Below are 21,426 nucleotides of genomic sequence, written 5' to 3'. Positions count from 1 at the left end.
ACTATAATGTGTGTTTTCATTGCTGCAGCTAGGGTGTGGGTTTCTTGCAATATCATACTTCATTTCCATGTAGGGCATATTCTTAATTCAGCATTCTGGAGGATTGCAGAAAGCAAGATAACTACACATTTGCCAGCTGAGGAAACAGTGGGGGGAGAATATTGACATGAAATCGGTTGTAAACACTAAAATTTGTTTTTTTTTTCTGGGATATTAAAAGGGGTTAAATTGAGGGTGCACTTTGTTTTCAATTGTAAAGATGGGACTAGTTTGTTGTCTGTATCCATCCAACTCCATGTCTGACCAAAAGAACACAAACAGTTGTACTTAGTAATACAGCCATTGTAATCATGGCAGAATATTCTGACTGGGGAGAAATCTCATATCCCAAGGCTCAATCTGTGGTTAACTATTGTTTGCCATGTATGCAAACAATCTTTTATCTAATGTACAAGAAGCAGCATTAGTTCTTTTTGTGGATTACACTAATATTCTAATCAGTCCAAGTGTACATATGCAAGGGTCAACGGAAGCGACTGATTCCATCCACAGGCTTTCAGCAAATGTTCTCACTCTCAATTTCAAAGACTCGACATTACTTTTCTGCACTTGCAGAAGTACTACATCTGTGATGTGTGTAATACATTTTGAGGAAATAATAAATGTGTTGGAAACTTCACAATGTGTTGATGTCCATATTGACAAGAATTTAAACAGGGGGAAAATTTTTTTTGTGTAGTTCAGCTGCACTTACATTTTGAAGCTTTGCAAATCTTGGGGTGAGACAAACCAGTAAGTTGACATATTATGCATCTTTTCATTCAGTAATGTCATCATCATAATTTACCCTCTATCCAACATCTGGTCGGGTTGGGGTATCAATGGTACTTCGCCACTTTACTCGGTCCACCATTCTTCTTGTCATATGAAATAATATTCTCGGATAACTCGTCTTTAAGAAAGAAAGTATTCATTGCTCAAAAACATGCTGTAAAAATGTGTGTTGTTCACTCACAATCATCTTGTAGATATCTGTTTAAAGAGTTAGGCATTTTGACCAGTGATTCACAGTAGGCTATATTTATTCCGTTATGAAATTTGTTCTAAATAATCCACTGCAGTCAAAAGGAACAGTGAGGTACATAATTACAGTACCAGAAGGGAAAAAATGACACTAATTACTCCACATTAAAGGTTTCTTTAGCACAGAAAGGGTTGCAAAATGTTGCAAGTAAAAATTTTGATCATTTAAATGTGTGACAGACAGCAAAGTAAAATTTGAAAAGAAACTGAAAAAGTTTCTCAAAACTCCTTGTATTATTGTGATGTGTAAAAGGTAGTCGTTAGGAATTACTAACACACATCTGTATATATAAAACAAAAAATTCTGTGAATGGTCATCATGTAGCCATATTTACAAATTAATTTGTGGTGGGAATGTAAAATGACCCATTTCACATCATTATGATTTATTGTACAAATGATCTGCGGAACATGGAACTGACCATATGACTTATCAATAAGGGGTTGAAAATTGCGGGTTTGGCTTCCCGAAAGAGAGACCACTTCAGACATATCATAGAGATGATCTACAACATACGGTAGTTTCTATAGCATCTTAAAATTTAGTCAAAATGAAAGCACATATATAATGACTGGATCCAGAATTAATAGTGTCCTGCTTGACTCAGTCACATCATTTAATTATCTGGGTTTAACATTGCAGAGTGATATTAAATTGAACAATCATGTGAGGATTGTGGTAGGAAAGGCGATTGGCCAACTTCAGTTTGTTGAGAGAGTTTTAGGAAAGTGTGGGTAATCTGTAAGGGAGACTACATATAAGACACTAGTGCGACCTATTCTTGAGTACTGCTTGAGTATTTTGGATCCACACCAGTTCGGATTAAAGAAAAACATTGAAGCAATTCAGATTTGTTATCAGTAGGTTCGAGCAACAAGCAGGTGTTACAGAGATGCTTTGGGAACACAAATGTGAATATGTGGAGGGAAGGCAAATTTTTTTTTAGGAATACTATTGAGAAAATTTAGAGAACCGGCATTTGAAACTGACTCCAGAACAATTCTACTGCCACCAATGTAAATTTCACATAAGGCTCACAAAGATAAGATATGAGAAATTAGGGCTCATATGGAGGCATATAGACAGTCATTTTTCCCTCACTCAGTCTGCTAGTGGAACAGGAGTCATAGAGGGTACCCTCTGCCACACACTGTACAGTGACTTGGGGAGTATGTATTTAGATGTACATGTAATAAACTGTATACCAAAGGAAATTAGCATTTCTGCACACTCCCTACTCACTCACACAAGTAGCAGCCTATGTCTTTATTGAGATACATTGGTGTAAAAAAAATTTAAAACTATCTTCAATCCAGAGATTGATTTGAAGACCACTCTGCCATGCATTTTCCTAATGGAGGTAGTATGCCCTTGTCTTCTTCTGGCTTTTGGACGGAATTTTGTGGGGGACCCACAAATTACCATGGGCTCTAAACCATGGTCATTAATGAATCAATCTAGCAAAAGTGAATGTCAGTGATGATAGAAGAAGAATACATTAAAGAATTCCAGTTCTATATGCAAAAGCTTTCAGGCTTCCTTCTGTAGGGAACTTTACATGAATTGGAGCAGTAGGCTGTGCGTGAGATAAATACGGAGAAGGATTTCCCATTGCTTGAGAACTTGGATACAATAAGGAAGTTTCCAACTGCAAGCTGTGTGGAATTCAAAAGTATGTTCAGGTTTCTGCAGTAGGCTGAGGAATACATTGCAGCAAAGAATAATGCTTTTGAGGAAATTTGAATGACATTTCAGTTTCACGTAGACAGTTTAAGCAAACTACTTGAATGCTTGTTAGATCATAAGAATACCATTTAGCAGATTCATGAAGTAAAATGTTTTCATCAACATGAAGAAAGTTAAATGTTCTTGGAAGTCCTTGCAGTTGGTAGGAAACTGTGTTTCGTCACAGAACAACTATGCTGAAAGAGAAACTACTTGAAAATTTTACAGCTCCCAAGAAAAGAGGTTAGCTTACTTGTGGCCTGATGGTAGATAGATTGATGGTTATTTGGAAGAGAATAGTGGGCTAGTTTTTAACAGAAGGGGAGTGTTGATACTGGATTTTTACATGGCACATCCCCATCTAAAAAGTCGAGGATCAAGGCTAACAAAGGCTAGCTCACACACACAATTACATTTTGCCTCTTGTCTCCATTGTTCTGGCAGTACAGCCATGTTCGGTGAGGGGATGTGTTGGATGGAGTGGGTGAGAGGAACAGGAAAATGGAGAGGGTTTAGGGATGTATAGAGGAGAGGGATGTGCGGATGGGAGGGGAAAGGTTGACAGCTGGAAACGAATTGTATAGGGATATGTTACTAGTGAGCCCATCCTGCTGCACACAGTGAAATGGTGGAGAGGTTTGAGGGCAAAGGTGATGGGGATAAACTAAAAAAGAGGGAGACTGCAGAGAGAAAAGTGAAAGTGTAGGTTTATAAAATGAGAGGCATGTGGACATGTGTGTTTGTTGTGCATTGTACAGTGGAGATGAGACATCTCTGTGATAAGTTTCTTTCTATTTTTTATCTCTCCTGGGATCAACACCATCACCATTATACATGCTGATAAAAGCGGATTACAGGCATCCCCCACATTGCTGATTGAATGTGGGCTGTTGGTGAGTAGCCCAGCTACATTTTTGTTGCGCAGAGGTATCTACTGAGATGTGTACTAACAGCTGCATATTATGCATATCTGAACGGGACACTGTTATCTAGCTTGCTGGGCTTGAATATTTTCTAAAGCAGGTAACCACACATCTTGCTGAAGCCTTTTGAAAGATATTTGAATTCTTACACTAACTTCCCAAAACATGTTCTCCTAAATGGTTTTTGTTGCTGACAATAAAAAAGTTCCAGCGAAACTACAGAATTGCAATACTTGACATAAAGATAATTTTCATGTAAACTTTTCCTCCTACCTTAGGTTTCAGAGTAGAGATTATCTGGGCAAGACTCAGTTTAAATTGTTGACCATAAATTTATAATTAGTTCCTTCAAATGATCATTAATCTCAGCACCAGGCATAACTAAGAATTTTTGAGAAGAACTCTGCTCTCTGTACATATGTCCGCCAATCACGCTGTCATCAGAAGAGACTTCAGTCATCAAACAATCAATTGGTATAACGACAGTTTTGTAAGAGGTGGGTGTGACATGCCAATCTGTGAAACTTTACTAAATGCTTTCCCTGCAAACTACCTAGAACAGGGAGTATGGAAGCTCACTCAAGATGGTGTGGCTTCAGGGGACACAGTGAAATGCAAACTTTGTAAAATTTGTATATACACATTGGAGTAATTAGTTTATTTCTATGTATAGTTTCCATTGTGACTGTTATTCAAAAGTTTTATGTGCGTTCTTGATATAAAAAATATAATGACATTTTGTCACCTCGTTGCTAATATTTGCAGTAATAAATTGGGGATCCACTTCTTTTGCTAGGGAAGTGACAATTTCACTGTCACATGCAATATTTACATACTGGTACGTTTTCCATTTAAAAAGCAAATTTAAATCGCCACAGAAAACTGAAATAATGATTGGAGTGAGTCTTGTGTACAGACTATCACATTGAGGTTACCAGTTATGGGTTCTAGTAAAAATAATTATCTATTTTGTACCACACAAATGAAGCTACCAAGGGTGCACATATAACTTTTTAATAACAGTTGCAGTCGAAATTGATTGTTGACTTTCTGTGTGTTAGGATAATTGGCTAAGCACTTGGTAGAATTTTACCAAGTAGAACAGATTTTTTTTTTTGGGGGGGGGGGGGAGTTGGGGGAGGGGAGGAGTAAGGAGCTGCATGGTATACTGTCTCTCAAAGTTATTTCTGAAGAAACCCAGTTTTGTTATTGTTTATATTCCAAAGCTGTGATAAATTGTAGAAATAACATCATGTAACTCCTTAGGCTGCTGTTTAATTTATTCTTTATTGTGTGATTGGATTTGGTTAAGGACCATTATGCAGCACCTACTGCCTAAAATATAATATTTACAGTAATTTACTCTTATAAAAAATCTATAAGTGTTGCTTCTATTTTCACTTCAATTTTCAGAAATCCATTCCACCTTAAATGTTTCTGTACCCATGATGTGAGAAATGTTTCTGTATCCATGGTGTGTGTCCATCAGTCAGTGGCTTCTTGGTTCTGAGCCAGGTGTAAGGACTGAACCTGAGACTTCAAAGGTTCTGTGGCAAACTAGGCTGCGACTTCCTGGACTTGAGCCAAAGACTTGAGAACAGTAGGGTCTCCCTAAATGGGTGACCCATTTAGGGAGACCCTACTGTTCTCAAGTCTTTGGCTGCACTGCACATCAGAGGCTGCCACCCAGGTAACTGACTGTGTATGGGGTGAACATTAGTTTTTTTTTATTACTTTTTTATTTTATTAAATGACTCTCCATCCAGCCCAGATAATGATAGCTGTAGGAAACCCAGAAATATCAGTGTAAGATCAAAAGAAATGCCCCCCACAAGTGAGAGTATTAAAATCCTAGTGGTTAATTGCTGAAGCATTTGCAACGAAGTGCCTGAGTTTGAAATCCTCATGAAAAGCAATGAATCTCCTATAGTTAGTACTAGATACAGAAAGCTAATTGAAACCTGAAATTGATAGCAGTGAGGTTATTGGGGAAAATTTAAGTGTATATTGAAAGGATAGGCTAATGGGAAATGGAGGTGACGTATTTGTTACAGAAGACAAGAAACTCAGGTTCAGCGAGACAGAAAATGGGCTGCTTGTGAGATTGTTTGGGCAAGACTCAGTGTCAGGGGTGGGCATAAAATGGTAATACAATCCTTGTGAAATCCACCAGACTCAGATTCATCAGCTGCCAAGACCAAAAACTTCAGAGAAAACCTCAGTTCTTGTGTACGCAAGTTCCCCAATCATATTGTAATCATTGGCAGAGACTTCCAACAATCAGTTGGAAGAATTGCAGTTTTGTTGCTGGTGGGTGCGATAAGACAGCCTGAGAAATGTTACTAAATGCCTTCTATGAAAACTACCTAGAACAGATAGTTCAGAACCCCACTCATAATGGAAATATATTGGATTTAGTGGCAACAGATAGATCTGATCTCTTTGAGGATGTCCACATTGAAAGTGGCATCAGTGACTATGACGTGCTTGTCGCAATAATGATTATCAGAGTACAATGAACAGCCAAAACAAGCAGAAAATTATATATATTTAGTAATATGAATATAATAGAGGGAAACATTCCACGTGGGAAAAATATATTTAAAAAGAAAGATGATGAGACTTACCGAACAAAAGCGCTGGCAGGTCGATAGACACACAAACAAACACAAACATACACACAAAATTCTAGCTTTCGCAACCAACGGTTGCCTCGTCAGGAAAGAGGGAAGGAGAAGGAAAGACAAAAGGATATGGGTTTTAAGGGAGAGGGTAAGGAGTCATTCCAATCCCGGGAGCGGAAAGACTTACCTTAGGGGGAAAAAAGGACAGGTATACACTTGCACACACACACATATCCATCCACACATACACAGACACAAGCAGACACACATATCCATCCACACATACACAGACACAAGCAGACATTGTCTGCTTGTGTCTGTGTATGTGTGGATGGATATGTGTGTGTGTGCAAGTGTATACCTGTCCTTTTTTCCCCCTAAGGTAAGTCTTTCCGCTCCCGGGATTGGAATGACTCCTTACCCTCTCCCTTAAAACCCATATCCTTTTGTCTTTCCTTCTCCTTCCCTCTTTCCTGACGAGGCAACCGTTGGTTGCGAAAGCTAGAATTTTGTGTGTATGTTTGTGTTTGTTTGTGTGTCTATCGACCTGCCAGCGCTTTTGTTCGGTAAGTCTCATCATCTTTCTTTTTAAATATGTATATTTAGTAAACTAGATTAAAAGTCAGTAATGTCATATCTCAGTGGGGAAATTGAAACTTTAAGCACAAGACAGGAGCATGTAGAGGAACTATGGCTCAAGTTTAAAAGAATAGTTGAACCTGCACTGTATAGATACGTACCCAATGGGACAGTTCATAATGGGAGAGACTCCTAAAGAAACAGCATAGGACTGCAGATAGAGAGATGCTTAGTGATACACGTTTGGCTGTCAAGAGAGCAATGTGTGTAGCCTTCAGTGACTACCATAGCTAAATATTATCAAATGGTACTTCAAGAAACCCAAAGAAATGCTGGTTGTATGTAAAGGCTGTTAGTGGCGCCAAAGTTAGTATCCAGTCCCTAGCAAATAAGACAGGAATTGAAATTGAGGTTAGCAAAGCAAAAGCTGAAATGCTTAAATCTGTTTTCTAATGTTCCTTTACAAAGGAAAACTCAGGAGAACTGCCCCAGTTTAATCCCTGCACCTCTGAAAACATGAGTGAAATAAGTTTCAGTGTGGGTGGAGTTGAGAAACAGCTGAAATTGTTAAAATTGAGCAAAGCTCCAATGCTTGATGGAATCCCTATCAGGTTCCATACTGAATTTGCGTCTGAGTTAGCTCCTCTTCTTCTATAATCTTTCATGGATCCCTTGAACAAAAAACTGTTCCCAGTAGTTGGAAGAAAGATAGATTGCACTCGTCTACAAGAAGGAAAGTAGAAGTGATCTACAAAACTACCATCCAGTATCCTTGACATCAATTTGTCATGGAGTCTTAGAATGTTTTCGAGCTCAAACATAATGAGGTGTCTTGAACAGAATGACCTCCTCCATGCCAAGCAGCCTGGATTCCGAAGACTGCAATCATGTGAAACCCAAATCACACTTTTTCTCCCATGTCATTTTGAAAGCTTTGGATCAAGGCAGTCAGGTAGCTGTAGTATTCCTTGATTTGTGAGAAGCACTTGACTCAGTCCACATCTACATTAATTGTCAAAAGTATGATTATATGGGGTAGCAAGCGAAGTTTGTGACTGGATTAAGGACTTTTTGGCAGGGAGGATGCAGCATGTTAATATTGGATGGAGAGTGATTGTCAGAAGTGGAAACAACTTCGTGAGTGTGCCCCAGGGAAATGTGTTGGGACCCATACTGTGTCTGTTGTATATTAATTACCTCGCAGATTGTTTTAATAGTAATCTCAGACCTATTGCAGGTGATGCAGTTATGTATAATAAAGTGCCATGTGAGAGAAGCTGGATAAATATTCAGTCACATCTTGATAAGATTTCAAAGTGGTCCAAAGATTGTCAATTTGCCTTAAATGTTCAGACATGTAAAATTGTGCACATCAAAAATGAAAAAAAAAAAAGTATCCTATGCTAGTATATCACTGAGTAACATTTAGAATTGGTCAACTCATACAAATACCTGAATGTATCATTTTGTAGGGATATAAAATGGAATGATCACATAGACGCCGTCAGGGGTAAAGCAAGTGGTAGACATTGATTTAGTGTAAGAATACTGGGGAAGTGCTGTCAATCTACAAAGGAGATTGCTTGCATATCACTTGTGCAACCATTTATAGAATATTGCTAAACTGTGCGGGACTTTTACTAAATGGGAGTAAGAGGGGACATATTCAGAGAAGGGCAGCACATATGGTCATAAGTTTGTTTGACCAGTGGGAGAGCGTTAAGTAATGCTGAAGAAACGGAGCTGGCCAACTCTTCAATATAGATATAAAATATCCCAAGAAAGTCTACGGACGGAGTTTCAAGAACTGATTTAAAAGATGACTCTAAGAATATACTACAACCCGCTTACATGGTGCTCACATATGGATTTTGAGAACAAGATTAGTATAATTACAGCATGCACAGAAGCATTGAAACAGTCATTCTTCCCCTGTTCCATATGTGAATGGAACAGGAAGATAAATTCTTAATGCAAGGATGAGTTATATAGATATTAGTATCACTTGTATAGAGAAAAATATGAAGTCGTTAAAACTGAACAAAGCTCTAGGGCTTGTGGAATCCCTGTCAGATTCCGTACAGAATTTGCAGATTAGTTAGCCACACTTTTTAACCACATTATACATAGATCTCTGGAACTAAAAACTGTGCCCAGTAGTGGGGATAAAGCACTGACTGCATCAATCTACAAGAAGTGAAGCAGAGGTGATGCATAAAACTATTGTCTGATACCCTTGCCATCAGTTAGTTGTAAACTTTTAGAACATTCTTAGCCCACATGTAATGGTATACAGGATGACCCAGGAGGAATGGCTAATATTCGAGAATGGTCATTCAAAGCAAAAATATGTATAAACACAGGTACTAAAATGCATTCCTTAAGAGCTATGAGAACCTGATCATCTTCGCTCCTGTGAAACACATCTCTTCTACTAAACAAGTGCTCATAGCTCTTAAGGTGTGCATTTAGAGCTCTTGTTTATTAGACTTTCTTGCTTTGAATGAGCATTCCAGTCATATCACTGAATATTGACCATATAGGTGGAACAGAGTGTTCGCCTCCATGCCAACCAGCATGCATTCTGAAAACATTGATCAAGTGAAACCTAACTCTTACTTTTCTCACAGGACACCCTGAATGCCATGGATCAAGACAGCCAAGTAGATGTAGTTTTTCTTGGCTTCCAAAAAGTTTTTGACTTAGTACCACACTTACTCTTATTAGCAAATGTATGATTGTATGGGGTCTAGCAAAAATATAACTGGATTGAGGATTTCCTGGTAGGGAGGACACATGTTACCATGGATGGAGAGTCATTCACAGATGCAGAAGTAATTTTACACACGTTCCAGGGGAGTACTTCTGCTGTTCATGTTGTGTATTAATGGCCTGGTAGGCAGTGTTAACAGTAATGCCAAACTTTTTGCAGACAATACTGATATCTATAATGAAGTACTACCAGAAAAAAAACTGTACAATTATTCAGAAACATCTTCAGAAGATTTTGAAGTTGTGCAAAGATTGGCAATTCACTAAAAACAAAAAAACAAAACACACACACACACACACACACACACACACACACACACACACATAAACAAACAAACAAAGAGATTGGATATTGAACGAATAACAGGAGCCACAGCAAGTGTAGCAGCAGGCTTATTTGACACTTGGCAGAGTGTCATGGAAATTGTGAGAAATCTGAACTGGCAAATGCTTGAATATAGACATAAATTTTTCTTTGACAGCCTACTTATAAAATTTCAAGAACTAGCATTAAATGAGGAATATAGGAACGTACTCCACCTCCCATAGGGACCACAAAAACAAGATAAAACCAATTACAGGCCACACAGAGACATTTCAGTTGTCGTTTGTCCCATGGAACAAAATTATTCAGATGGCATGGGAAGAGAACACAATAAGTGGTACAACGAGAAGTACCCTATGTTGTGCACTTCACTGTATTTTGCAGGGTAAAGATATACAATGGTGGTTTGAAAAGTTCTTGGAACAGAATAGAAAAAAGTACTTACATCACTGAAACGTTTTTTTTTATTTTTCAATGAAGTCTCCATGTAGATTAATGCTCTTGGGCCAATGATGTTCCAGTGCCTTGATCCCATATCGAAAATGTGTTTCCTAAGGACTGCAAAATAGTTGTCAGCTCCGGCTATCAATTCTTCGTTTGAAGTGAATCTTCGTCCACCAAGAAAAATTTTCAGTTCTGGGAAGAGATGGAAATCTAATGGAGCCATGTCAGGTGAATAAGTCAGGTGTGGCAACAATTCATACTTAGTTTGTGTAATTTTGCCAAGGCAATGGCACTTGTGTGTGGACATGCATTGTCTTGTTGTGGCACGCATCTTGCAGATAATTTTTTCATTTCTAATTCTTCAATTAAAATGTGAAATACCCTTGCAGTTGACATCTGGCAAGTGTGAGCAGTTTCACGCACTTTTAATCAGTGATCCTCCATGACCATTTTGTGCACTTTTGCAATGATTTCTAGAGTAGTGACACAGCTTGGTCGACCACTGCACAGAGCAGCATCTAAGCTCTCCCGACCAAATTTAAATTCATTTGTCCACTTGGCAACAGTTGAATATGAAGGAGCAGAGCCCCCAGTGTATTCTGGGAATGAGCATGAATGTCCTTTCCTTTCATACCTTTCTTTATGAAGTACTTAATCACTGCTTGATTCATGATTTTTTTTATTTATTTATTTTTCCATCTTAACAAATCACTACGCGGGAACAACAACAGGGCCACGTCACTGCCACAACTCTCTTTCAAGAGCACTGGCGTGGCATGTGTTTATAGGCAATATTCAAAAGAATATTACATGAACAACTTGTTGCGCTAGCACTGACCTCTCATGGTGATTCTGAGAACTTTTCGAACTACCCTCATAGATATAATCTCTAAAAGCCTCGGTTAAATCACAGTTCTGTAACTGTAGGAATTTTTTTATTGTCATGTACCTAACTTGCGGTATGAAATCCATTTCATCTAGGTGTATTCACCTTAGTGTTGCAATTTTATCAAATGAAAGTGTATTTTCCATCAAATTTATGCACATGTACTGCTGGAGCTGTATATATTCAGAGAAACCAAAGTTAATTTGAACCTTGATTCATGTATGCATTTCTTATGCACTTGACTTGTTCCACTTCATAACGGTTACTGTGAGATTTATCAGTGGAACACCTAACTAACAAACTAAATAACAAGAAACACTTCTACTGTAACAGCAATAACAGCATGATACAATGCAGCATATGAAAGTGACATGTAAGCTGCTGGAGCTGTACATCTTCAGAGAAACCGAAGTTAATTGTTATTTCAGTGTTGTTTCTTTGCATTGGTAAATTTTATCTTAGAGTTGTATTATTTTAATGGTCAATTTATCTGAGTACATTACTGATTGGTAATAATTTTTCCTCAGCTGGCACAGCAGCTACAGACACCTTTGTAGTGTAGTAACTTTTTTTTATTTTGATTGATACAGGAGCTGAGACAGTGTCACTACTACATTTCTTGAGGGTGGAGCTCACTAGAGGCTACTTGTTGGAGAATGATGAAGAAAGGTACTCTGCACGGAGGGAGAAAATTTATTCATTTATGAAAATCCCACGTGAAGTTGAGAAATTCATGGCCTATGGATTTTTCCAGGCAAGTATGTTGTAAATTCTGGTACAACATTATTTTCTCCAAGTTGTTTTACTTAAAAAACAAAACTGAGTCATTACAACCGTATGTTACCAAACATTTATATGAAATTACAATGAAATCCAGACAATTAGCTGCTTACAGGCATTGATGTGTGCCCCAATCAGGACTCGAACCCCGGATCTCTTGCTTACTTGGCAGACGCTCTCTCCAACTGAGCCATCAAGAATACACAGGATAGTGTGACTGCAGGGGCTTATCCCTGGCATGCTTCCCGTGAGATCCACACTTCCAATTTTCTGTCCACACACTACATTTGTAGTGCCCCTGCCCACTATACTCATTACTCGCAGCAGTCAATCTACCTATTCCCGTAAGACTTCGGGCAATGTGAGTGCATCTGCACTGAAGAAGATCATTGGCCGGTAAGCCATATCTATATGAAGGTGGTATGTGTTCCTTTGGACATGTCTGAAAGAACAGATACCATCTTCATAAACATTTATACAGTATGATAAGATGACCAAACACTAGAACACATGACATCTCAGATAAAACATCTTTATGAAAACAAAATTCCTACTAAAATTTTTTGTTCCAACCAAACAGTTATGAATCTTCTTCCAAAGAATGTAGTGCAGAATTTAGAAGTAGCTCCCCAAGTCTATTGAGTGTATTGGTTGTCTTCTTTCCTAAATGATGAGACCTTTTTCCTGTTTTGGCCATCCTATTCATGAATCAAGGCAGCTCAGGAATCTGTTATAAGGACATCCCAGACCCCAAAAATGTGAATCCAATTGACATTTTGTGATACCTTTGTTTGTTTGCTGTAGGTGCTGATGTGTTTTGTGCCAATTGGCTGCATGATCTTTATCTTATGACTGCACTGTTTTGAGAAAGACTGAAAAATCCTATGCAGAGGATCCCTTATTTGTTACTGGATTTTCTTGTTCTTGCTATGTACACTGTTTGAATACATCATCCATAACTTTAGTGGACAAAATATTAGTCACTCCCCATACAAGAGCATACTCATCACTTTGTTGTACTGAATGTGGTGTAAAACTGGGACCAAACAGTCATGTGACCATCCACTGCTGACGCAAGTCATGGCAGTGAAATGGTGTGTATGTGCCAAATCAGTAATGTGGGTCGGTGTGACAGAATAGCAGAAAGAAGATATTGTACAGGGTAATTAAAAAAATTGCTTACAAACTGACATGGAACATCCGTCATACAACAAGGATCAGCAATCACATAGGAACCGGTAGTGGCAAACACCATGAGCAGAAGCTACAGTCACGAGTGGACTGGCATAATCAGAGACTGTTTAATTGGGCTGTACATTCTCTAGGACTGACTTGATGGTCATATATATCTGATATTCCTGCTGAATGATGTTTCCGTGCCTACTCATCACCGCATTTGATTTCAGTATAATGGAGCCTCTGTACATTTCAGCAGACAGTTGGGGGCACATGTGCAGGCAACCTTTCCCAGTTGCTGAATTGTTCATGGTGGGCCAGTCGTACGGCCACCACGATCACCCAATCAGCCCCCAACTGATTTTTTCCTCTGGGTGTATCTGAAGGACCTTCTGTATGAAACACCTGTTACATCACTGGAAGACCTACTGGCAGGATTGTTGGGGTAGCAAGCTGTTTTTGAGATACACCAGATATCTTTGAGAGGGTGTTCCTTTTAATGCAGTGTTGATGTCAGGTGGACAAAACTAAGAGTGTCTCCTGTATTGGACATCCATTCGTAGCATATGACCTATATCTTCAATGCCATTTAGTAGCTCTCGATGGTCTTTGTGACCACCAGTTCGCATGTGATTACTGATGCTTGTTGTAGGCCCGATGTGCCATGTCAGCTTGGAAATGTTTTTCTGAATCACCCTATATATGGATATAGGAATGAATTAATTTGCTCTATTTGTTGATGAATCAATGCAGACTGCATGTCACCAAGGAATAGTGTACTCCATGCAGCCATGAAACATGACATATTTCTATGTTTGTAAAAAGACCATAACTGACGATGTCCTGAGATGAATATCATGCCTTATCAATTACAATCAGTTTGAAACCCAACAGTGATTGCAAAGTTAATACAGGTTCATTCCAACCAGTTGCTGAGTGAACAATGGGGAAGGAACTGTTTACAATTTACACCTGAAGTCCGGTACGTTGCAAAAGATCATAGGTCATGGCTGTCAGCAAAGCTGCATGTTTTGAATGGGCCAAACAGTACAACACAGAAACAGGCAGTAGCTGACTGGAGGTATATAGTGTGGCCCAGTGTTTCAGAGAGACGAGTAGAGATTCAAGTTGTCCTCATCTGCAGTATCATGATGTGTTACTATTAATTCTGATACATTGTGAGTTTAAAAGGTTCCTCTTGAGTCAGTTGTCAGTGGCATGGATCCTGGGACATGCACCTGCTGAGTTTAAACGTTGGGTGGGGTCTATGGGTACCAACCACTGTCCTCTGGACAGAGGCTCTGTAATAGCATGCGTAAATGCATGGAAGAAAAGCAACTATAATGTAATGAGATGATAATGGGACTATGATGGATTGGAACTGGATTGTGCTGATATATGATGTTATGAAGCAATCAGAGTTAATGTGGATATTATTATTAAAAGTGAGCACATGTTATGAATTATGTCTGGGTAATAGTTGGTATTTTAACAACAATTATTAATTTGATTGCAACTGTGTATACGGCATATGAGCGAGGTTACAGGTTGGAGATTAATGCGGAAATTTACTCTGAGGAACACAAGTCAGGAAGTAATAAGTGAGTGGAATTTCTCTAATTCAAGACTGCAATGTGTTATTTCTAGGAGAAGATCAGAAATGTTTTCAGTTCCTTGGAATAAAGTCACAGAAACTGTGTTGAACAACAGATATAAACAAGAGTTTCAACCACATTTGACTATTGCTTTCATGCTAAATGTTTTGAAGAAGAAAGTGAGGCAGACAGAGAAAGCTTTAATTAATTAATTTCTATAAAACATTGAATGAAATAGGGAATAATAGAAAGAGATTATTTTTCACTTGAGAATGGCGTACCTGAAATGTATGATGGACATCAATAGAAGAAAGAAAATGGAAGACAGAAGAAAAGGAAAGATAAGGTAGTGACACTTGTGAGAAAGTACCTATATCTCAATGGGAAGAAGCGCATATTCTCTCCTGTTTGATATTGACCCTTGGTTGCACTGGGAGTGCCACTTTACTTACAACTTGTGTGCATCACATTACCTGCTACACGTTATGTCGGCAGTGCTTGGGATCGTGCTGTCACAAGCTGTCATCATGGGCGCCAGCGGAGAGCAATGCAGCTGCTACAACAACAACAACAACAACAACAACAGTGGGGACCTTTTCCATGGTTGTCCCCCAGTGGAATCTATTTGATTTATAGAATTGGGAGTGTACCAAGGATTGCTTGTTTCATTATAAAAAAACAAAATAAATGGAGGATTTGTATACAATGAGTGCCATGTGATTGTAATCGAGAACCAAATGTGTTTCCATGTGTAATTTAAAAAAATCAGTCTTCTCGTAGATTAATTCATTTTATGAGGCTTTAAAGCTAGCAGTTATTCAGTTGTTCACAATGGTAATTGTTAATGAAGGCAATGCCTGGGTACTACTATTGCATGTGGTTGAGCACCTCCAAAGGGAATTTAATACTTTAAAAATCAGGATGGACCACTTTCAAACTCACATAAAGACAAGGTTTTATGTTTGTTGTGTTGAGCAGTGTCTAGAGGACTTTAAGGCTCAGATGGAAGCTCAGATTGACCAGTTAGATATATGAGTAGATGATATTCTTAAAAAGACAAAGCCTTTCGTGAGTGGTTACAAACTATTACAGATACAGCCCTTTAGTAGAGGTGAGCAAATTCATGACTTATGGCCAAGACTATAAAACCCCAAGATGCAGTTGAACTTATGGTATTACAATTAGATTTAAATGTGCATAATACCACATTAAGCAGATTAGAATTAGACTAGGCAAGAGGGAACAATATGCAAATAATTCAAAGATGATGCAATCAAATTGAAAGAAAAATCAAATTATATTTTCTCTCTCTGTTTTTGCCACTAGTTTCACTTTGTATTCACCTTCTCCTTTTTACCATAATCTACTATACAATTTTATCCCGCCTATATATACTCAATAATACGTAACCCACTTCAAACCATAACAAAAAAAAATTTTTTTTCCGCTTTCAACACTACCGCTGCTATAAAATCCACCGTTTCTAGTTCACAAACAGTTCCCTTCACCTGTTAAACAACCATTTCGGCTAGTTCTAATAACTTTCGCTTTATTTCCATTTCCGTTTTTCCCACATCACGGATCATTTTTAGCCGCTTCCCACAGGTTTTAACGTCATTATTTCTTCGTCAGACAATTGTCAGCCTCATTTTCATAATCTGCCACCACAAAACCACTCCTTTTAATACATTTATATGCAATTTTTTCGAAATTTTCCCGAATTTCTCCACCCTTTAACGTGTTTTGGCGGCAACACAACCACCTAACCTTTGTGCACATCGTTGTCTACCAACCCAAGTTCACCACAGGATCAACATAGCCCAGCTTTAACCAACACTTTTTCGCCTTTTTTCACACCAGATCTCCAGTTGCTTTCTAGTTCACCTTTATCTCTCCCCATATATTTTTATTTTCATTTTCATTTCAGCCTCATGTTACACTTTCCACCTTCTAATACCATGTCACCCACGCAACACCCCCACAACGACCCCATTAAGTTTTATTTACATTCCCTCTGCAAACATGCCTTCGCCCTAGCCAGGTTATGCTCCCATATTTTATTTTCTCGGGCTTGTCTGACATTTGGCATTACCCCCAAAGGCCTCACACTTAAAGTTCCAATCTCTGGCTGCAACCCTTCTTTCCATCAGTCCCTATACCAATTCCAAACTGAACAATCCATTGCCCTCACCCACCGAATCCTTCACCTACACATCAACTCGGCCAACGAACACACCCGTCAACTCCTATCCTTAATAAAAGTCCTCAGTCTTTCCTCTCCCACATCCACACCAGCTGTTCAGAGCATCCTCCTACAGGCCAACCGCAAATTAGAACAGCATGCCACCCTCCACCTCAAAAAACTATCCAATCTCCTGGTTTCCCACCTCCGGAAAGGCAACTCACTCACCCTTCACAACCTTTCCAACAAACCTCAACCTCCTCTCATTGCACACAAACCCAGTCTCTCCCATCTACTCAATCTCCCACTTCCAGCTCCACTCCCTCCAAAACCTCAAAATTCCAATCAACACAATCTGGAACCACAACACCCTAATTCAGTAGTTAACCTTTCCTCCAAACCTCTCTCCCAATCCAAAACCTCTGTCCTATCCAAAGGCTTCACCTTCAGCCCCACTCCCAGATTCAACCAAACAGCCCTTGTCAAAGATTTACTGTCCTACACTCGTACTCTCTGCTGGAAATATCACTTTGCCACGAAGAAAAATGATGCTAATCCTACTCCTAATGATCCAAATCCCCAAGACACTATCCAAATTGAACCCTGCCTGGAACAGTTCCGTCCTCCGTCACAGCGGGACCCACCTCCTCTTCCTCAAAATCACCCTCTCCAAACCTTCCAGGAATTTCTGACTTCCAGCCTTGCCTCTCAATCCTTCTTAAAAAAACCTTAATCCTACTCCCAACATCACCACTGCTGAAGCCCAGGCTATCCGTGATCTGAAGGCTGACTGATCCATCGTCATTCTTCCGGCGGACAAGGGTTCCATGATCGTGGTACTTGATCGTCGGGAGTATGTGGCTGAGGGACTGCGTCAGCTTTCAGACAACACCACATACAAAGTTTGCCAAGGTAATCCCATTCCTGATGTCCAGGCGGAGCTTCAAGGAATCCTCAGAACCTTAGGCCCCCTACAAAACCTTTCACCTGACTCCATCAACCTTCTGACCCCACCGACACCCCACACCCTTACCTTCTACCTTCTTCCTAAAATTCACAAACCCAACCATCCCGGCTGCCCCATTGTAGCTGGTTACAAAGCCCCCACAGAACGTATCTCTGCCTACGTAGATCAACACCTTCAACCCATTACATGCAGTCTCCCATCCTTCATCAAACACACCAACCACTTTCTCGAACGCCTGGAATCCTTACGCAATCTGTTACCCGCGAAAACCATTGATGGCACTTCCTTATACACAAATATTCTGCACGTCCAGGACCTCGCTGCGATGGAGCACTTCCTTTCACGCCAATCATCTGCCACCCAACCTAAAACCTCTTTCCTCATTACCTTAGCCAGCTTCATCCTGACCCACAACTTCTTCACTTTTGAAGGCCAGACATACCAACAATTAAAGGGAACAGCCATGGGTACCAGGATGGCCACCTCGTACGCCAACCTATTCATGGGTCGCTTAGAGGAAGCCTTCTTGGTTACCCAGGCCTGCCAACCCAAAGTTTGGTACAGATTTATTGATGACACCTTCATGATCTGGACTCACAGTGAAGAAGAACTCCAGAATTTCCTCTCCAACCTCAACTCCTTTGGTTCCATCAGATTCACCTGGTCCTACTCCAAATCCCATGCCACTTTCCTTGACATTGACCTCCATCTGTCCAATGGCCAGCTTCACACGTCCGTCCACGTCAAACCCACCAACAAGCAACAGTACCTCCATTATGACAGCTGCCACCCATTCCACAGCAAACGGTCCCTTCCCTACAGCCTAGGTCTTCGTGGCAAACGAATCTGCTCCAGTCCGGAATCCCTGAACCATTACACCAACAATCTGAAAACAGCTTTCGCATCCCGCAACTACCCTCCCGACCTGGTACACAAGCAAATAACCAGAGCCACTTCCTCATCCCCTCAAGCCCAGAACCTCCCACAGAAGAACCACAAAAGTGCTCCACTTGTGACAGGATACTTTCCGGGACTGGATTAGACTCTGAATGTGGCTCTCCAGCAGGGATACGACTTCCTCAAATCCTGCCCTGAAATGAGATCCATCCTTCATGAAATCCTCCCCACTCCACCAAGAGTGTCTTTCCGCCGTCCACCTAACCTTCGTAACCTCTTAGTTCATCCCTATGAAATCCCCAAACCACCTTCCCTACCCTATGGCTCCTACCCTTGTAACCGCCCCCGGTGTAAAACCTGTCCCATGCACCCTCCCACCACCACCACCTACTCCAGTCCTGTAACCCGGAAGGTGTACACGATCAAAGGCAGAGCCACGTGTGAAAGCACCCACGTGATTTACCAACTGATCTGCCTACTCTGTGAAGCTTTCTATGTGGGAATGACCAGCAACAAACTGTCCATTTGCATGAATGGACACAGGCAGACAGTGTTTGTTGGTAATGAGGATCACCCTGTGGCTAAACATGCCTTGGTGCACGGCCAGCACATCTTGGCACAGTATTACATCGTCCGGGTTATCTGGATACTTTCCACTAATACCAACCTGTCAGAACTCCAGAGATGGGAACTTGCCCTTCAGTATATCCTCTCTTCTCGTTATCCGCCAGGCCTCAACCTCCGCTAATTTCAAGTTGCCGCCACTCATACCTCACCTGTCTTTCAACAACATCTTTGCCACTGTACTTCTGCCTCGGCTGACATCTCTGCCGAAACTCTTTGCCTTTACAAATGTCTGCTTGTGTCTGTGTATGTGCGGCTGGATATGTGTGTGTGTGTGTGTGTGTGTGTGTGTGTGTGTGTGTGTGTGTGTGTGTGTGAGTGAGTGTATACCTGTCCTTTTTTCCCCCTAAGGTAAGTCTTTCTGCTCCCGGGATTGGAATGACTCCTTACCCTCTTCCTTAAAACCCACATCCTTTCATCTTTCCTTCTCCTTTCATCTTTCCCTTTCCTTCCCTTTTTCCTGACGAAGCAACCATGGGTTGCGAAAGCTTGAATTTTTTTGTGTATGTTTGTGTGTCTATCAACCTGCCAGCACTTTCGTTTATATATATATGGGTTACATGATATTTTAGATTGGAGAACGTATAGATAGTCATTAATCAATCAGAAAATTAACAAAATCACAAGTGTATAATAGAACATTTTACTTAATTGTTGATAGTGAGAGGTGTACTCGACCTGTCAGTGCAGTTTGAACATGGGAAAAAGTATGTCAACAGATATACAGGGTGAAGCGAAATTCGCGCACTCGGGGTTTGCAGCACAACTCCTCACATGCCAACCATAAAAAAATGTCTGTCTCAAAATTTCATCTGGCGAGTACATCCGGCAGAAAAACGACGTTAAAGAGTGGCAATCTGACAACACTGTAACCACATGTATGGTAAGTACCTCTATCAGCAGATGTTAGTAGCATTGTACAGTTGGTGCAGTGAATAAAGTTTCGTGAACGTGTTATTTATACTACATGTAATATGAACACTCAGATGTCGCACATTAGCAACCAGTGACAATAATAATTTCCATATTAATGACCACATGACCTTCACAACAGAATATGTTGTCCTTGGAACAACAGATGTTCAAAGCGACCTCCCTGCATGTCCAAACATTGCGCAACTCACCGGATCATGCAGATCTGACCCTTCGCAGCAAAGCTGCATCCACAGTAATAAGAGCTGCATGAACACGCGCTACCACGTGTGAGCCAGCCCTGTATAAATATTACTCCTGTTCCAGGGAAAGTACAGTAGAGTTCGTTACAATACTGTATGTATTTGTCTTACACTGTGTGCCACATTCATTGGTGGTGTAGAATACACATGCTCCTTCAGATGTCCCCACAGGAAGAAATCCAGGGGATTTAAGTCAGGTGAACGTGGTGGCCATACAACTGGACCACCATGTCTTAGCCATTTCCCTGGAAATGTTCTATCCAAATAGTGACACACATTAATTTCAGAGTGTGGAGGTGCTCCATCATGTTGGAACCATACCCTCTGCCGAACATGTAGTGGAACATCTTCCAGCACATCGGGCAGATAGTTTGAGAGGAATGCTTGATACGTTCGTGCAGTCAACTGGTCAGGCAACGTGTAGGGGTCCAAACACCTGTCGCCCAATATTCCTGGCCAGACGTTGATACGAAAGTGAACTTGATATCCACGGTCACGGGTGACGTGAGGGTTAACCTCGCAACAGTGGTGGGCATTGTATGTACTGATCACTCACGAGTGAATGCTGCTTCATCTGATTATATATCGGTGTTCACGAAGTCATCGTTGGCTTCCTGTTGTTGTTGGAACCATTCACAGAATTGCATCCGCTGGTGGCGATCTGCAGT

At 40.3% G+C, this 21,426-nt stretch overlaps 1 protein-coding gene across 1 annotated transcript in view; it reads left to right on the top strand.

Annotated features, from left to right (window-relative positions):
* Positions 1 to 21,426, top strand: part of LOC126088898 (protein TAPT1 homolog) — a 141,114-nt gene that overhangs the window by 815 nt on the left and 118,873 nt on the right. Inside the window, exon 2 of the mRNA XM_049906869.1 lies at positions 11,953 to 12,116. Coding sequence (XP_049762826.1) covers positions 11,953 to 12,116 — 164 coding nt within the window. The remainder of the gene's footprint in view (positions 1 to 11,952; positions 12,117 to 21,426) is intronic.

This window comes from Schistocerca cancellata, chromosome 1 (genome assembly GCF_023864275.1).
Source record: "Schistocerca cancellata isolate TAMUIC-IGC-003103 chromosome 1, iqSchCanc2.1, whole genome shotgun sequence".
NCBI lineage: Eukaryota > Metazoa > Arthropoda > Insecta > Orthoptera > Acrididae > Schistocerca > Schistocerca cancellata.
The sequence above is the reverse complement of the archived record's forward strand: the minus strand, read 5'-3'. Positions and strand labels throughout refer to the sequence as shown.